Below are 19,744 nucleotides of genomic sequence, written 5' to 3'. Positions count from 1 at the left end.
TTGCCCTCCCACACCACACCACACCATAGCCCTGGCAGCAGCCCCAGCTGACTGGATCCTCATGTGACTGGGTTTCACATGAAGCAATCATTAGTCCAGCTTAATTCTCCAAAGAATCACTTTACTGGCCCCCTCAAAAAGTCTGGACTCAGATCTGTGTCACACTAATGACCATTCACGTTGGCAAGACAGCGCAAACAGATCTGGGACCAGGCTACAAAAAGCCTCCTTACCCCAGGAACCTCACTGTGTGACTGTTCACTGTTCCAGTAGGAGCTTGCTTTTCTTTTTCTGGGATATAGTCACAGGCTGTGGAGTTTCCTGGTTATTCGTTTGTATTTATTTCATCATCTCTTGCAGTTGAGTACCTGTTTTTCTCTTTTTTCATGCTGGGCTGACGCGTGTATAGAATGCATTGTTTTCTGATTGGGTTCAGTAAGGATAGGAGGAGCAAGGCTATCTGAATGGGAAAGGGATACCAGGATAAAAATATCAGAGAGCATTCGGTTGATCATGACTTACATTAAAATGTGCTAAAATGTGCCCATGAACAAATTTGTATTTACAAGTGTATTATTTCATCGCATTTCAGGTTTAGTAGGCCAATGTGATTATGGAGTGTTAAACTTTGCTCCATGAAAAGTTAACCTCAAATCCAGCTATAGTTGCTCCTTAGAAATAGATGTTGGAAGCTTAGAATATAATGACTTTATTCTCATTCAGTTAAAAACATTTAATGGAAAATGTATTGCTCAATTATATTAACTTTTGTCGATGAATTTAACTACTGTGGCATAGTCTTTGTGATATTACTGACGGGCTGTACAAATTAATTTACAGTTTAGCCTACTGTGCCGCGTTCATTCCAAACAGTAAAATAACGGTTTACATGTCGCGATCTGATAGGCTCTTTCGCCAGCAGGTGTTTGCAACTTCAATTGCGCTTGTTAGTAGTCCAGATGCCGCCCTTTCCGTACTGTACAGAGACAGAAACATAGGTTACTAGCTTTATGTATGAGTTGCCTAAAAAGTCAGTCGACATTCTGAAGAGACTAACATGAAATGGACTTGACTTACACGGATATGATCATGTAGGCTAGAGTGTTTCAGTTTTTTTTGTATAAATCGTGTTAATGCGCGCACGACAGCTGACTTGCACAACATCTGGCCAGAGACCGGGATTTGCTTACTGTACTGGTGTGGAACTGAGAAGAAGAAGACTGGGACACGGACCGGTGAGTTACTTATTTCTCTAAATGTGAATGTTCCGATATAAAGTACGTTTTTAGTGACACATTAAAAGGTTATTATTACACCCCGTCAAAGTTATAGTAATACTATACGACTGATGAAGCAGAATATCTTAATAGTAATAGCCAATTGATTAATATGAATTGGATTTCACTGTTCATAACTATCATCACAAGGTAGTACTGGTATAATAACGAATTATTCACAAATGTACATTCAATCTCTCTCGTTCTCGTTCTCTCTCTATCTCTCCCCCTCCAAAAGAGATACTGAATGGATTAACAGGATTGTACAGATGCAGGCAATGTTTGCTGTTAACTCCAGGAATAGGCACTCCTGTGTTCCTCCTCACATCAGCTCATCAGATTGTAAATCAGTTATCATACGTTATTATGTCAGAGTTGGACTGAGACATCAGCTTTTGGACTACCTACACGCACGCACGTGCGCACACACACCCACCCACCCACACACACACACACACACACACACACACACACACACACACACACACACACACACACACACACACACACACACACACACACACACACACACACACACACACACACACACACACACACACACACACACACAGTTGAATCTCTTCTGGGACTTCTGACACCCAGACCCGTCCCAGGACCTGAGCAAGTCCGGGTCCAAAAATTCAAACTTTTCCCTCAGGTCCGGGTCGGGTGTGTTTGATTGTCATCGGGTCTCGAGTCAACTACAGCTTATTGACCCGAATGGACTCGGCCACAGCTCTGCATAGCCTATAGCATATTTATTTTACACCAGTAAGGTGAACTTATTGATTTATAAAAGGCCTAGCCAACATATAAAAAACTATTTGTTTACCAGAATGGCAACTTGGCTGATATTCTTCTTTTGTTTTTGTCACTTGGGTCCAATCGAGTCTGGTCTAGACCCAGACAGACCCATTAGGGTACGGGTCGGGTCTAGGTCTGGTTGTCGTTGGCTCCATTTGGGTTCGGGTCTGACTGTCCTGATTGTCCTCTAGTTCATATACAGTTGACGTTGTTTGAAATGTTGCTCTGTGAGTCAGAATGAGAGAAAAAGAAACACTTGGGAAATGTAATTCAGGTCATGAGTACTAATTCTCCCTTCAAAACGGCTTGATTGTTGTGGCTTAGCAGATTGAAATGTGTGTTCTCTCACCATGGGGTTTAGGGTGCTGCTGTGCTGAGAGCAGTCCTAATCACCTGCTGTAGTTAGTACTTTAATCAGGAGTTATTAACAAGCCAGTGATAGGTGTCATACCTGGGTTCAAATACTATTTCAAATACTTTCAAATATTTTATCTAGGCTTGATTGACCTTGCCCGGTGCAATGGATCCAATACAACAGTTGCAAAAGTGCAAACCCCACCAATCTGCCACTTCAGGCAGGCTGAAGCGAACGCTAAAAGTATTTGAAGGTTTTCAAATTGTATTTGAACCCAGGTCTGGTGGGTGTTTGGCTGCTCCTGAAGAGTCAGACAGCTCAACGTGTTGTTCAATCTGAGAGTACAAGTATCTAGCACAGTGTAGCCCACCCATGCTTTCTTTCAATCAGTCACACTTGTAATCTTGTGTTCAGTCTTGTTTTTCAGCACAGAGCGTTAGTTGAGCTTTTCATTCATCATTGTTCATCTTAAATATTTCGTTTTGTGTTTCCCGTACACACACAATACCAACCATGATTTGTCTTTTGTCTTGGAGGAAATGAAGGACTTGGAACCAATCTAGACAATGGTATCTTGATTTAAGACAGAGTCAGAGCCTTCAGTTATATTTAATTTATGGATGATGAGGTTATATTCTTTCACTCAAGTAAAGGCATCTCATCACAGTGAAAAGGGACTAATTACAAGTCAGTCTTCTGTAAAAGGAGATCATTTTTATAACATTTTGTAAAGAAGTGTGCATTTCAGAATGTTTATGGCTCTCTTCCTGCATTACTGGTACACGGGAAGACAAATGATGCTATGTAAGGATTGGATAGGAAGGTGTTTCTGCCTGACCTGCATACCAGAAAGCCCCCACACTGACGAAAGACTGCAGAGCCACCATGTATTCCTTCCTGGTGCATGCTCTATATTGTGAAATCAACACAGACACAACATTTCATTAGACCTATGAAGTAAAAAAGGTTTAATTTCTACAGTGGAAGTCAGAAGTTTACATACACTTAGGTTGGAGTCATTAACTAGTTTTTCAACCACTCCACAAATTTCTTGTTAACAAACTATAGTTTTGGCAAGTCGGTTAGGACATCTGCTTTGTGCATGACACAAGTAATTTTTCCAACAATTGTTTACAGACAGATTATTTCACTTATAATTCACTGTATCACAATTCCAGTGTGTCAGAAGTTGACATACACTAAGTTGACTGTGCCTTTAAACAGCTTGGAAAATTCCAGAAAATGATTTCATGGCTTTAGAAGCTTCTGATAGGCAAATTGACATCATTTGAGTCAATTGGAGGTGTACCTGTGGATGTATTTCAAGGCCTACCTTCAAAATCAGTGCCTCTTTGCTTGACATCATGGGGAAATCAAAAGAAATCAGCCAAGACCTCAGAAAAAATGTTAGACCTCCACAATTCTGGTTCATCCTTGGGAGCAATTTCCAAACGCCTGAAGGTACCACGTTCATCTGTACAAACAATAGTACGCAAGTAATAACACCATGGGACCACGCAGCCGTCGTACCGCTCAGGAAGGAGACGCGTTCTGTCTCCTAGAGATGAACGTACTTTGGTGCGAACAGTGCAAATCAATCCCAGAACAACAGCAAAGGACCTTATGAAGATGCTGGAGGAAAGAAGTACAAAAGTATCTATATCCACAGTAAAACGAGTCCTATATCGACATAACCTGAAAGGCCGCTCAGCAAGGAAGAAGCCACTGCTCCAAAACTGCCATAAAAAAGCCAGACTACGGTTTGCATCTGCACATGGGGACAAAGATTGTACTTTTTGGAGAAATTTCCTCTGGTCTGATGAAACAAAAATAGAACTGTTTGGTCATAATGGCCATTGTTATGTTTGGAGGAAAAAGGGGGATGCTTGCAAGCTGAAGAGCACCATCCCAACCGTGAAGCATGGGGGTTGGTAGCATCATGTTGTGGGGGTACTTTGCTGCAGGAGGGACTGGTGCACTTCACAAAATAGATGGCATATTAAATAGATGGCAAAATTATGTGGATATATTGAAGCAACATCTCAAGGCATCAGTCAGGAAGTTAAAGCTTGGTTGCAAATGGGTCTTCCAAATGGACAATGACCCAAAGCATACTTCCAAAGTTGTGGCAAAATGGCTTAAGGACAACAAAGTCAAGATATTGGAGTGGACATCACAAAGCCCTGACCTCAATCCTATAGAAAATTTGTGGGCAGAACTGAAAAGGTGTGTGCGAGCAAGGAGGCCTACAAACCTGACTCAGTTACACCAGCTCTGTCAGGAGGATTGGGCCAAAATTCACCCAACTTATTATGGGAGGCTTGTGGAAGGCTACCCGAAACGTTTTACCCAAGTTAAACAATTTAAAGGCAATACTACCAAATACTAATTGAGTGTATGTAAACTTCTGACCAACTGGGAATGTGATGAAAGAAATAAAAGCTGAAATAAATAATTCTCTCTACTATTATTCTGACATTTCACATTCACTTCAACTGTATATCTGTTTTAGTTTAATCTTGATGTAGCTAGTTGTTAGTGATACAGAAGTGTGTGACTCTTTGAAAAAAGGTGCAAAGTAGAACCATATATGGTTATTCGGTTTGTCCCCATGGGGACACTGCTGGTTCACTCATACTCCCTTCTATTCACCTATTCTCTGCTCAATAAAATCACAGAAAATACTCATTTGAAAGACAGAAATCATGGCAGAAATATAAATTGTCAGTACTGTAAAGGTTTAGGTAGAACCCTTTGCCTTACAATGAACCGTTGTTTATCAAAAAGGGTTCTTCAGACGAAAACAGTTCTTGGTAGAACCCTATTCCTCCGCAAATAACCCTTTTTAGAACCCTTTTTCTAAGAGTGTGCTCAGTGAAAATGACTTTGCTGAAGGAGGAGACCACACTGAGCATAGTTCTCTGTTGTGCTGTGTTGGTCTAGGCACACACTGAAGACAAACTTAACCCTCTCAAATCCAAACCTTAACCATTAGAAGAAACAACCCAACCTGTCCTTATATCATAATCTAGGAGAAACGTCATCCTTTGACCTTTTCCCAATGTCTGTCATCCCCTTACAGTCTCTCCTGAGCTCAGTGGAGACAACAGATTGGGGCAGGGTGTTGGATTGACAGTGGTACCTGAGTCAGCCATGAGGCGGAAGCTGGACATGTCGGGACTGACGGACGATGAGGCAGAGCACGTTCTACAAGTGGTGCAGCGGGACATGAGGCTCCGGAAGAAAGAGGACGAGCGCCTCAGGTGAGTTTGGACCTTTGGACCATAGAGTTGGATGGAGGGCGCACTTGCCACAAAGCCTGTTTTAGCATGGGTAGTGCCATTGAAGGCTTTCACTGTTCTAAAGTAGTCAACTTGTTGGGACTTGCTATGGGTTATGGAGGATCACAGATTTCCATCTAGCTCAAATCAAATCATACTGTATTTGTCACATGCTTCGTAAACAACTGGTGTAGACTAACAGTGAAATGCTGATTTACTGGTCCTTCCCAACAACGCAGAGAGAACAAAAAATGAAAAATAGAGAGTGCAAATCTGTCATCAAGGCAAAGGGTGGCAATTTTGAAGAATCTCAAATATAACATATATTTTGATTTGTTTAACACTTTTTTGGTTACTACATGATTCCATATGTGTTATTTCATAGTTTTTATGTCTTCACTCTTATTCTTCACTCTTATTGTAGAAAATTGTAAAAAATAAAGAAAAACCCTTGAATGAGTAGGTTTGTCCAAACTTTTGACCGGTACTGTAGGTATGTACATATACTGTAGGTAGGGATAAAGTGACTAGGAAACAAGATAGATAATTAACAGTAACAGCAGCGTATGTGAGTCAAAAGAGTTAGTGCAAAAAGGGTCAATGCAGATAGTCCGGGTAGCTATTGGTTAACTATTTAACTAACTATTTAGCAGTCTTATGTCTTGGGGGTAGAAGCTCTTTAGGCTCCTGTTGGTTCCAGACTTGTTGTTTGCCGTGCGGTAGCAGAGAGACCAGTCTATGACTTGGGTGGCTGGAGGCCAGGCATTGGATATCACAGGAGATTTCCCATCCTGCCTCTGGCCCACTGTGTCTCCAAAACAAGAGACAGGAAGAGCCTGCCCTTTCCTGTTTGACTATGACTCACCTCCTGCCTAAATCACCATGGAAACTGGTATACACCCAATCTCAAACCCCCAAGGGACCTGGGGAGATCTGAGAGGATTGGATAAGGATAATCAATATGGCCTATCAAGGGGGAAATAGAGTCATTACTGTACAGTACTATATTGCTTATACCCATACAGTCATTACCAGTCCTTTCAGATTTGCACAATTAGGTAGGGGTGTATGAATTCAAATGACAGCTATTGAAGGTCCTTAGATACAAGCGTCAAGACCACAGTGTGCTGTTTGTGATAATTGGATACTAACTGAATGAAACTAAGAGGTGTCCTTGGTTGGTCCTGAATACCCAGAATCACAATGAATTAAGCGCATCTGTTAATGTATTCATGGTCTGAGTTATGCGTGGTGAGGTAGTGAGCAGTGAGAAGCATTCTCACCTTTCCTTAGACCTGCTGAGTGAGCCTTCAGAGGGGTAAAATAACATTAGAATGTCATCACTTCAGTCCCATCTCTCGATTATGCTCCAGAACCTTCAGGGACAGGACAGTTTACTCTCTCTCTCTCTCTCTCTCTCTCTCTCTCTCTCTCTCTCTCTCTCTCTCTCTCTCTCTCTCTCTCTCTCTCTCTCTCTCTCTCTCTCTCTCTCTCTCTCTCCCTCTCTCTCTTTATTTCTTTCTTTCTTTCTTTCTTTTCTCTCTCTCTATTTCTCTCTATTCTTTTCTCTCTCACTCTAATGCATGCTTATGTACAGGGTGCGATTTTATCTCATTCCCTGTTGAAAACCACGTCTGAAAACCACAGTGAGTTATTCTGTCCTAATGGGCACAGAGTTGATCTAGCCTCGCAGAACCAGTCTGATAGCTGTGTTAAAATGGTGCGCTATCACGCAACCAGGCTGGCTCACGAGGCTGTTGTTGATTCAGTGGTAACTGAAATATGGGGGATTTGGCCTAGATTGTTTTGGACTAATCAAAGTCTTGGCCTGAATCTTTGGTGTCTGGCCAGCCTTCACTCGTGATCTATTGCGACACTCAGTGCAATGAGGTACGTATCAACTTCATGGAGATGTAGCTACCATGGAGGCTTGATCCACTTGACTGACAGTAGTAGAGATGTGCTGTCGCTACAACCTGGAATTTATAAACCGCATAAGGAGTGTGTGCTCAGTCCTTGGAGACTCTAACTAGGCTTAGCTTAAGCTGAACCTTTTTTCATTCCTCCTTGACTGATCTCAAGATAGTGGCAACTGACAAGAGGATGACCAGTTTGTAAAGACCAAGGCTTCACTTAGTTTATATCACAGCTGTACAACCTTCGCATATCCAGCATACTCTTGTTGGCGCTCTTCACCGCTCTATCTTCCAACCAGACGTTTTACCCTTCACTTCCCCAGTGATTAGGAAGTGAGTTTTGCTGCTGCTGCTGTGTTTGATTCTAGTGAACAGGGCAGGCGCTTACCATCAACTAATCTTGTTGTTTTCCATTCATGTCTGGATTTGTACAGCCAGGCTGGGGAGATTGGGCTGTTTCAACACAGCATAACGCTGGTTTCCTGAAGTGTGGCTTGATTGAATTTCAGCTGTATTCATCACCATATTGATTATTATTCATAATTTCCTCATTGATTTAGAGGTCGTTTCAGAGATAAGACACTGGATAGTTTAGTTAGCATCAGATCCTGTGATCCTGTTTTAATGAAATGCTGGTGATATACAGTACAGGTCAAATGTTTGGACACACCTACTCATTCAAGGGTGTTTCTTTATTTTTACTATTTTCTACATTGTAGAATAATAGTGAAGACATCAAAACTATGAAATAACACATATGGAATCATGTAGTAACCAAACAAGTGTTAAACAATTCAAAATGTATTTTATATTTTAGAAACTTTCAAAGTAGCCACCCTTTGCCTTAATGACAGCTTTGTACACTTGTACACCTGGCATTCTCACAACCAGATTCATGAGGAATGCTTTTCCAACAGTCTTGAAGGAGTTCCCACATATGCTGAGCACTTGTTGGCTGATTTTCCTTCACTCTGTGGTCCAACTCATCCCAAACCATCTCAATTTGGTTGAGGTCGGATGATTGTGGAGGCCAGGTCATCTGATGCATCACTCCATCACCCTCCTTCTTGGTCAAATAGCCCTTATGCAACCTGGAGGTGTGTTTTGGGTAATTGTCCTGTTGAAAAACAAATGATAGTCCCACTAAGCTGGTTATATCTCCCTCACTAACTTTAAGCATCAGCTGACAGAGCAGCTTACTGATCAATACACCTGTACACAGCCCATCTGTAAATAGCCCACCCAACTACCTCATCCCCATATTGTTATTTTTTTGCTCTTTTGCACCCCAGTATCTCTACTTGCATATCATCATCTGTACAGTTATCACTCCAGTGTTAATGCTAAATTATTTCGCCACTATGGCCTATTTATTGCCTTACCTCCCTAATCTTACTACATTTGCACACACTGTACATCGATTTTTCTATTGTGTTATTGACTGTATGTTTGTTTCTCCCATGTGTAACTATGTGTTGTTGTTTTTGTCACACTGCTTTGCTTTATCTTGGCCAGGTCGCAGTTGTAAATGAAAACTAGTTCTCAACTGGCCTACCTGGTTAAATAAAGGTGAAATAAAATAAAATAAACAAGCACAAACCAGATGGGGTGGCGTATCGCTGCAAAATGCTGTGGTAGCCATACTGGTTAAGTGTGACTTGAATTCTAAATAAATCACAGACAGTGTCACCAGCAAATCACCCACACTCCATCCCACCTCCTTCTCCATGCTTCACGGTGGGAACCACACATGCGGAGATCATCCGTTCACCTACTCTGCGTCTCACAAAGACATAGCAGTTGGAACCAAAAATCTCAAATTTGGACTCATCAGATCCAAAGGACAGATTTCCACCAGTCTAATGTCCATTGTTTCTTGGCCCAAGCAAGTCTCTTCTTTTTATTGGTGTCCTTTAGAAGTGGTTTCTTTGCAGCAATTCGACCATGAAGGCCTGATTCATGTAGTCTCCTCTGAACAGTTGATGTTGAGATGTGTCTTTTACTTGAACTCTATGAAGCATTTATTAGGGCTGCAATCTGAGCTGCAGTGAACTCTAATGAACTTATCCTCTGCAGCAGAGATAACTCTGGGTCTTCTTTTCCTGTGACAGTCCTCATGAGAGCCAGTTTCACAAAGCACTTGATGGTTTTTGCGACTGCAGTTGAAGAAACTTTCAAAGTTCTTGAAATTTCCCTAATTGACTGACCTTCATGCAAGTAGCAAGTAGCCTGGTGGTTAGAGCGTTGGACTAGTCACCGAAAGGTTGCAAGATCGAATCCCCGAGCTGATAAGGTAAAAATCTGTTGGTGGCTACTTTGGTTACTACATGATTCCATATGTGTTATTTCATAGTGTTGATGTCTCCTCTATTATTCTACAATGTAGAACATTTAAAAAAATAAAGAAAACCCATGGAATGAGTAGGTGTGTCCAAACTTTTGACTGGTACTTTAGTTACTGTCTATTAATGACACAATGGCTTAATAACATTGAGCTATAATCTGTTTACTACACACACGCGCCACCCTTTTCAGTTGTTATTGCATCAAGAGGCTAAACTCTCATTTCATGCAGCTAGTGTACCTGGGCTAAGGCTTTCTCTCTCTCTCTCTCTACCCATCTGTCCCCAAGTGCTTGCTGTTGGCTCTATGCATCCTGCTTTTCAATTTCTTCTTTGACATGCAGGAGCATCACACAATATCATATAGGGATGAGTGAGAGCCCAGAGGCACTGGAAGACACATCACACTCAGTGTGGTCTCAGAGATCCGAGTTAAGAGGAAGAAACTATATAAACTCAGCAAAAAAAGAAATGTCCTCTCATTGTCAACTGCGTTAATTTTCAGCAAACTTGTGTAAATATTTGTATGAACATAACAGGATTCAACAACTGAGACATAAACTGAACAAGTTCCACAGACATGTGACTAACAGAAATGGAATAATGTGTCCCTGAACAAAGGGGGGTCAAAATCAAAAGTAACAGTCAGTATTTGGTGTGGCCACCAGCTGCATTAAGTACTGCAGTGCATCTCCTCCTCATGGACTGCAACAGATTTGCCAGTTCTTGCTGTGAGATGTTACCCCACTCTTGCACCACCAAGGCACCTGCAAGTTCCCGGACATTTCTGGGGGGAATGGCCCTAGCCCTCATCCTCCGATTCAACAGGTCCCAGGCGTGATCAATGGGATTGAGATCCGGGCTCTTCGCTGGCCATGGCAGAACACTGACATTCCTGTTTTGCAGGAAATCACGCACAGAACGAGCAGTATGGCTGGTGGCATTGTCATGTCAGGATGAGCCTGCAGGAAGGGTACTACATGAGGGAAGAGGATGTGGCACCGGAGGAGATGGCCGCCCTTTTACGGTCTCCTAACCAATAGTGCTATTATGTGGGTTTTTTCGCGATATTTGTAAATTATTTTGTACATAATTTTTCTGCAACCATATCTTACGGCAGAAAAGAGCTTCTGGATATCAGGACAGCGATCACTCACATCGGATTAGACAAAGATTTTTTCAACAACAACAACAAGCAGGACTTACACGATATTCTCCAAACACCCCACAGGGCAGACATTCCAATTATTCGCAAAAGGAAGCGACGCAGAGGACGCAGAGGACGAAGAGCCGGATGCCTCGTCCGGACCCTCAGAAGGCGAGTGGGAAAGCTGCCGTTACCGTCAATACTACTCGCCAACGTGCAATCATTGGACAATAAACTAGACGAGGTACGATCACGAATATCCTACCAACGGGACATCAAAAACTGTAATGTCCTATGTTTCACGGAATCGTGGGTGAATGACGACATGGATATTCAGCTAGCGGGATATACGCTGCATCGGCAGGATAGAACAGCACACTCCGGTAAGACGAGGGGGGGCGGTCTGTGCATATTTGTAAACAACAGCTGGTGCATGAAATCTAAGGAAGTCTCTAGATTTTGCTCACCTGAAGTAGAGTATACTGTGATAAATTGCAGGCCACACTACTTGCCTAGAGAGTTCTCAGCTATACTTTTCGTGGCTGTTTATTTACCACCACAAACAGATGCTGGCACTAAGACCGCACTCAGTCAGCTGTATAAGAAAATAAGCAAACAGGAAACCACTCACCCAGAGGCGGCACTCCTAGTGGCCGGAGACTTTAATGCAGGGAAACTTAAATCAGTTCTACCAAATCTCTATCAACATGTTAAATGTGCAACCAGAGGGAAAAAAATTCTAGATCACCTGTACTCCACACACAGAGACGCGTACAAAGCTCTCCCTCGTCCTCCATTTGGTAAATCCGACTAAACTCTATCCTCCTGATTCCTGCTTATAAGCAAAGGGTAGAGCTGGCACTTTCAAGGTGCGGGACTCTAACCCGGAAGCTTACAAGAAATCCCGCTATGCCCTGCGACGAACCATCAAACAGGCAAAGCGTCAATACAGGGCTAAGATTGAATCATACTACACCGGCTCCGACGCTCGTCGGATGTGGCAGGACTTGCAAACTATTACAGACTACAAAGGGAAGCACAACCGCAAGCTGCCCAGTAACACGAGCCTACCAGACGAGCTAAACCACTTCTATGCTCGCTTCGAGGCAAGCAACACTGAAGCATGCATGAGAGCACCAGCTGTTCCGTACGACTGTGTGATAACGCTCTCAGTAGTCGATGTGAGCAAGACCTTTAAACAGGTCAACATACACAAGGCTGCGGGGCCAGACGGATTACCAGGACGTGTGCTCCGGGCATGTGCTGACCAACTGGCAGGTGTCTTCACTGACATTTTAAACATGTCCCTGATTGAGTCTGTAATCACGTCGGTAGCCATGAAGTATATTGAAAGGCTGGGCATGGCTCACATCAACAGCATCATCCCGGACACCCTAGACCCATTCCAATTCGCATACCGTCCCAACAGATCCACAGATGATGCAATCTCCACACTCCACACACCGCACTCCACACTGCCCTTGACACCCCACCTATTTGTTTTTACACTGCTGCTACCCGCTGTTTATTATCTATGAATAGTCACTTTACCCCTACCTACATGTACAAAATATCTCGACTAACCTGTTCCCCCGCACATTGACTCGGTACCAATACCCCCTGTATATAGCGTCGTTATTTTTCTTGTGTTAATTTTTAATTCTTTTTTTACTTTAGTTTATTTGGTAAATATATTCTTAACTCTTTTTTGAACTGCATTGTTGGTTAAGGGCTTGTATGTAAGCATTTCACGGTAAGGTTGTATTCGGCGCATGTGACAAAAAAAGTTTGGTTTGATTTTATTTAATTTTTAAGGCTGTTATCAGTTCATCATACTAGTCCCTCATCAATGAGTATGTTTACATGCACACAATAATGTGATTATTGTGGATAGTCTGATTAATATAATAGTTCAATTAAAATGTTTACATGCTTTGCAAGTAGAGTGATTCCCTAATAAATCTGTTTACGTGGACACATCTGAAATCAGGCTACCTGATGGCAGAAAATCAAATCGCCAATCAAAATATACGTTCTACCACGGAGAACGTTATTTTTGGGAAGCATATTTGATTCTGACTTCGGACTTATAGAGTTTGTATGTGAAAACTACTTCTAAGATGCATACATTCAGTTGTTCCGGACACACTTCACACACACTAAAGAGGGAGGCTCACTTGGCTGGTGATGCACATGCACAGATCAAGTACACCTCTGGAACACCAATTAAGGTGTTTACTTGTCCTAATAATTAAAAGGATTGCTCAGAAAACCATGTGTTTTAATCGGCATATGCTTACTTCCATTTTGACCGTGCACCGATTAAGATAAGCAGAGTAAGGTAGTTCCTTTATTTCTTCAGGGATATGAATACCATGTATGTCCACTTCATCATCAGACCATTTTATTGGTAAACTACACGGTAATGTAAGTGTTGTATTTTTTTTGCAACTTAATATGTAATATGGTATACTTATCATAGTTGGGGTGTAATCCAGAGAGGTTAGAAACATGATCTAAATCATCTTTGAGGCTGTGCAAGGATCCAGATTGCAGATTTAAGAGGAAACTTAATTAAGTCGTCAGCATAAAATGACACCTTTGTTTTTAAGCCCTGGATTTCTAGCCCCTCCATGTTATTGTTGGATCGGATTTTAATAGCTAACATTTTGATGGCCACATTAAATAGATATGCAGACAGTGTACAACCTTGTTTTACTCCTTTTGAAAGTTTAATACTTTCTGAGAAGTAGCCATTATTTACTATTTTACACCTGGAGTTCTATATATAACTTTAACCTATTGTATAAGAGATTCACCAAAATTAAAATAGTCCAAGCATTTACTGTATATATCAATTCTAGTCATACTTTATCAAATTGACTTTATCATACCTTTCCAAAATCTTCCATGAATAGCAGATCTGGTTTCCTAGATTTTTTTATAGTGTTTTATTGTTTGAAGTACTTGTCGTATTTATCTCCATGGTATCGTTCATGTAAAAAACATGTCTAATCAGGATGAATAATATCCAACAACACCTTTGCTAGGATTTTTGCATCACAGCACTGAAGTGTAAGGGGCCTCCAGTGTTTTAGATAGACTGCATCTTTATACTTACTACCTGGTAAATTTTTCAGTCATTGTGAAATCAGACCTTCTTGCTGAGTACCTGATAGTTGACAATTTTTATAGGAGTGATTTAAACATGCTAATAATGTATCATTGAGTAGAGTATAAAAGGTTTAATATACTTCAACTGGTATGCCATCCAGCCCTGGAGTTTTCCCTGAATAAAGGCTTTAACTGCATCAAGAAGTTCCTCCTCTACAATTTGGCCCTTACACAAGTCTTCATGTACAGCTGATAATTTTACACTATTATTTAAAAAAAATCCTAATAGATAACTTCAGTTGGTGGAAATCACCCTCCCCCTCTCACTCATCCTCTCTCCACCTCATCCTCTCTTCCCCCTAATCCCCCCTCTCCATCATCCTCCCTCAGTGAGCTGAAGCAAGAGCTGGACGAGGAGGGTAGTCGCTGCTCCCTGCTCTCCCGGCAGCATCGCTTCAACGAGCGCTGCTGCATCCGCTGCTGCTCTCCCTTCACCTTCCTGGTCAACCCCAAGCGCCCGTGTCTGGACTGCAAGTACAACGTCTGCAAGACCTGCCGCTCCTACAGCAAGAAGGACAAAGCCTGGGTCTGCTCGGCGTGTCAGAAGGGCAGGTCAGTGGGGATGGAGGAATGTGTGATTCTGTGTACAGGTATAAGCGGGGGTGAAGGGGTGGAAGGAGGTGTAGTAGGATGATGGATTGGAGATGGAAGAGAAGACTGTCAGAGAATTGTCCATGTGTGTGGGTGTGTCTACGTGTGTGGGTGTGTCAATCTGTGTGGGTGTGTCTATGTGTGTGTGCATTTTGTAGTTAGCCTATTTGCCAATGGTGAATGACAGTGACAGTCTTCATCCGCTGTGTGAGCTTGTGTTGAGCCTTCGACCTCAGTGACTAACATGTATTTAGTACTGGAGATGTCAGGTAGCCACACTGTCATAAACACATGTAATCTCCACAGTCTCCTCTCTCAGACGTCACTGTCTGTGACACCTGTACACCGCCTGTGTCAACTTAGTTTATATTCACTATGCAACGTACTGTACATGCACACACACTGTCGCACCTCAACACGGCAACCACCACTCATAGATTTACTAAGTTCATCACCAGTGTAGGCCTAGAGACACACATTTACTAAGTGTATCACCAGTGTAGGCCTAGAGACACATATTTACTAAGAGTATCACCAGTGTAGGCCTAGAGACACACATTTACTAAGTTCTCACCAGTGTAGGCCTAGAGACACACATTTACTTAGTTTATCACCCGTGTAAGCCTAGAGACACACATTTACTTAGTTTATCACCAGTGTAGGCCTAGAGACACACATTTACTTAGTTTATCACCCATGTAGGCCTAGAGACACAGATTTACTAAGTTTATCACCCGTGTAGGCCTAGAGACACATATTATGAGCAATGCAATATAGGGTCATAGAGTTATTGACCAGTTTATGGAGCTTACCCTGGGTTGTCCAGTAATGGTTAGGTTAAATCACATCAGTCCACAGGGACCACAACCTCTGTGTTGTGTTGAAGCACTCATTATCCTCAGGCCCGTATTCACACTGTGTATCAGACACTCATAGATACCTTCAGAAAGTATTCATACCCCTTGACTTATTCCACATTTTGTTGTGTTACAGCCTGAATTCAAAATTGATTAAATATTAGTTTTTTACCCATCTACACACCATACCCCATAACAACAAAGTTTTTTTGTTTTTTGTTGTTGTAATTTTAGCAAATTGATTGAAAATAAAATACAGAAATATCTCATTTACATAAGTATTCACATCCCTGAATCAATACTTTGTAGAAGCACCTTTGGCAGCGAGTCTCTAAGAGCTTCCACACCTGGATTGTGCAACATTTGTCCATTATTCTTATCAAAATTCTTCAAGCTTTGTCAAATTAGTTGTTGGTCATTGCTAGACAACCATTTTCAGGTCATGCCATAGATGTTCAAGTAGATTTAAGTAAACACTGTAACTCGGGAACATTCATTGTCGTCTTGATAAGAAATTCAAGTGTAGATTTGGTAATTGAAAGGTGAATTAAGGTGAATTAATCTCCCAGTGTCTGGTGGAAAGCAGACTGAACCAGATTTTCCTCTAGAATTTTGCCTGTGCTTAGCTCCATTCCGTTTTTTTTTTATCCTGAAAAACTCCCCAGTTCTTAACGATTACAAGCATACACATAACGTGATGCAGCCACGACTAGGCTTGAAAATACGGAGAGTGGTACTCAGTAATGTGTTGTATTGTATTTGCCCCAAACATAACACTTTGTATTCAAGACAAAAAGTGAATTGCTTTGCCACATTTTTTGCAGTATTACTTTAGTGCCTTGTTGCAAACAGGATGCATGTTTTGGAATATTTTTATTCTATACAGGCTTCTTTCTTTTCACTCTGTCATTTGGGTTAGTATTGTGGAGTAACTACAATGATGTTGATCCATCCTCAGTTTTCTATCACAGCCATTAAACTCTGTAACTGTTTTAAAGTCACCATTGGCCTCATGGTGAAATCCCTGAACGATTTCCTTCCTCTCCAGCAACTGAGTTAGGAAGGACGCCTATATCTTTGTAGTGAGTGGGTGTATTGTATTACACCATCCAAAGTGTAATTAATAAATTCACCATGCGCAAAGGGATTTTCAATGTCTGCTTATTTTGTGAGGCATTGGAAAACCTGCCTGGTCTTTGTGGTTGAATCTGTGTTTGAAATTCACTGCGCGACTGAGGGACCTTACAGGTAATTGTATGTGTGGGGTACAGAGATGAGTTATTATTGGACACAGAGTGGGTCCATGCAACTTATTATGTGACTAGTTAAGCACATTTTTACTCCTGAACATATTTAGTATTGCAACAACAAAGGGGTTGAATGCTTATTCACACAAGACATATAACCTTTTAATTTTTTCCCAAAAATTTACATTTCTAAAAACATGATTCTACTTTGACATTATGGGGTATTGTGTGTAGGCCTATGACAAACAATCTCAATTTAATCAATTTTAAATTCAGGCTGTAACAATACAAAATGTGGAAAAAGTCAAGGGGTGTAAATACCTTCTGAATGTACTGTAAATATCGGGGAAATGCCTCTGTCTTTTAGAGTTGAGGATCTCATCCTCACAATTGGCTACTGCACTCTGAAGATGTCAAACACTTCTGATTCTCTGTGGACCAACTGTATTTAATGCATCAACTGTGGCTGCAGTGGGTTGGTGCTCCTCCAGAACTCAATGCCTCTACATATGTACAGTACTACTTTAATTTGACCAGTTTCTCACAGCAGGAAAATATTACTTCAACAACAGGAAATGTGAATTATTATGTGGATTATAATTCATGGACATTTTTGTAGGGGTTGATAAATGCTTTGACATTTTAAAGTGGACATTACAAACTTTAGAAGCCTTTTTAAATCTGAAATACATTACAATTTAAATTTCACAGGAAAAATATCTGCGACAACAGAGTAATCAAATTAATGCAGGTGCATAACTTTGGCACCCAGAATTAAATCTTGCATTGTCTGGCCAGTAAGTCGATTTTGTCTGTCATGAGAGACTAGCAGCTGCACTACAGGTGGTGCTTTCATGCCTTAGTGAGTTGGTTCAATGAGGCAGGATGCAGAAGAACTGTGTAGGCTATGCTTGTTGCCCTGCTTGACTTGTCCAGCATCTCTCTGGCCTTGTTTATACCTGGCGCTAAGATGGGTTCTGTGTCCTGATTTTTGTCCACATTCTGATTGTGCCCACATTTTCAGACATGCGTCTACACATGGTACTAACATGTGTCTCTTATCTGTCCTCTGAGTCCGCATTGTGACCAGATGTCCTGGTCCTACCCTGGCTAAATATGTGGTTGCTTCTCCAATTCTCCAACTCCAATTCAAATGTTAGTCCATTGTAGCCTAGTTTGTTAAATAGCCTACATAAACAAAATGCCAAAATGTAATGCTATCCCATATTTTCTTAATATATTGAACAGTCCACATTGTTCTAAGTAATTGCATGGCTTTAATATGGAAATATATTGTTTAACATAGCATTCGCACTTATGTAGGCCAACAATAAAATGCATAATGAGCCATGGGCCAAACATTGCCAAAAAGCAAGATAAGTCACCATTGATAAGATCTAAAAAGACAGTGAATAATTCGAATCAAATTCTAATAAAACAAAAAAGCTACTTGTTTTAAATAAGCTACAGTATGTCTAAATAGAGTTAGGCTACAGGAACCATAATTGCGCCCCATGGGCATATAATATTAAGACGACATAGACTATGGAGTGTTTACCGCACATCCAACATTGTCACAGGAGCTGGAAAAATATCCAACATAAAGAGAAAAGGGCAATTGTCCTCTCACCGTTATAGTGCTCGCAAATGTACATCTATAGCCTACCATCGCCGTTGATATGGCCAATTGTGACTTTGCCAGGTAAATTAACAGCCTACAAGCAGATTCAGCAGCATGGACAGCAATCTGGCAGTTATGTCCCTCAGAGTAAAGTTGAAGATAATTAAACAAAAAACAATATCAGTCTTTTTAATTAACCTCTCTGAACCACCCATCATCTGAACGAGGGAAGCAGCAGAAAAGGCTGCAGTGCATGCACTTTCTCATAGTTACAAATAACAACTCCATTCAGAATATTAAGCTGCAGTCTGTTGGCTCTTGGTCGTTGTAGACTATCCTTCTCCTTTAACTTTTAATTCAGTCATTTTAATTCCATCTTCCATTGATTAGATATCTCCTAACTTTTGCCCCACAAGGAGGCTTTATGACTGTAGCCTATTGCCGCTTTGATGACTTATGATTGGCCAACAACAACAACAACAGGCTACATACACACTCTCGTGAAAAGCAAAGAGCAGCAGCATAAATTATACACATTCTTTCTCTCTCTCTCTACCGCAGCAGTCGGGTTCGGATCTATATGGGTCCTTCCGGACAAGTCATTTAAAATTACACAGAACGAGATCCGTGACAAACATATCAGATCCGACCCAGACCCGTGACATTATTTAGAATTCTGAATCCGGACCCTCTCGGGTTTTCGGGTACAACTGGATCCGTGAAGACCTCTGGCTGAGAGTATACAGAGAAAAGCAGGCTTTTGGCTGAGAGTGTTCAAGAGACAATAGAGTCGACTGACGACCTACTGGCAACTGCTGACTGACTGATCTACAAAGAACCTTGCCTCATAAATAATAAATACTCCTTATTTGTATATCAGTCAGTGTGTTATTGGTTGACAGTGTTTAGGAATTAGCATTCTTAATTCCATTCCTTTACTAGATTTGTGTGTATTGGGTATATGTTGTGAATTGTTAGATATTGTTAGATATTACTTGTTACATATTACTGCACTGTCGGGGCTAGAAGCACAAGCATTTCACTACATCTGTTAAACATGTGTATGTTACTAATAATTTGATTTGAGCAGGTCATTGGCAGGTCATTAACTGAGATTGTACAGGAGGAGACA

General features: G+C 41.3%; 1 protein-coding gene across 4 annotated transcripts in view; it reads left to right on the top strand.

Moving 5' to 3' along the window:
- The first annotated feature begins 663 nt into the window (after nt 1-663).
- Nucleotides 664-19,744, top strand: part of myripa (myosin VIIA and Rab interacting protein a) — a 45,291-nt gene continuing 26,210 nt past the window's right edge. For 2 of the 4 annotated variants that reach the window (XM_071362320.1, XM_071362319.1), the window contains exons 1-3: nt 664-1,235; nt 5,519-5,699; nt 14,627-14,848. In XM_071362320.1, the coding sequence (XP_071218421.1) occupies nt 5,590-5,699; nt 14,627-14,848 (332 nt within the window). In that variant the 5' untranslated portion in view covers nt 664-1,235; nt 5,519-5,589. The remainder of the gene's footprint in view (nt 1,236-5,518; nt 5,700-14,626; nt 14,849-19,744) is intronic. The other 2 variants (XM_071362322.1, XM_071362321.1) reach the window with 1 other exon arrangement.

The sequence above is a fragment of the Salvelinus alpinus genome, chromosome 23, assembly GCF_045679555.1.
Source record: "Salvelinus alpinus chromosome 23, SLU_Salpinus.1, whole genome shotgun sequence".
NCBI lineage: Eukaryota > Metazoa > Chordata > Actinopteri > Salmoniformes > Salmonidae > Salvelinus > Salvelinus alpinus.
Note: the sequence above shows the minus strand (reverse complement) of the source record. Positions and strands in the feature narration are given on the sequence as shown.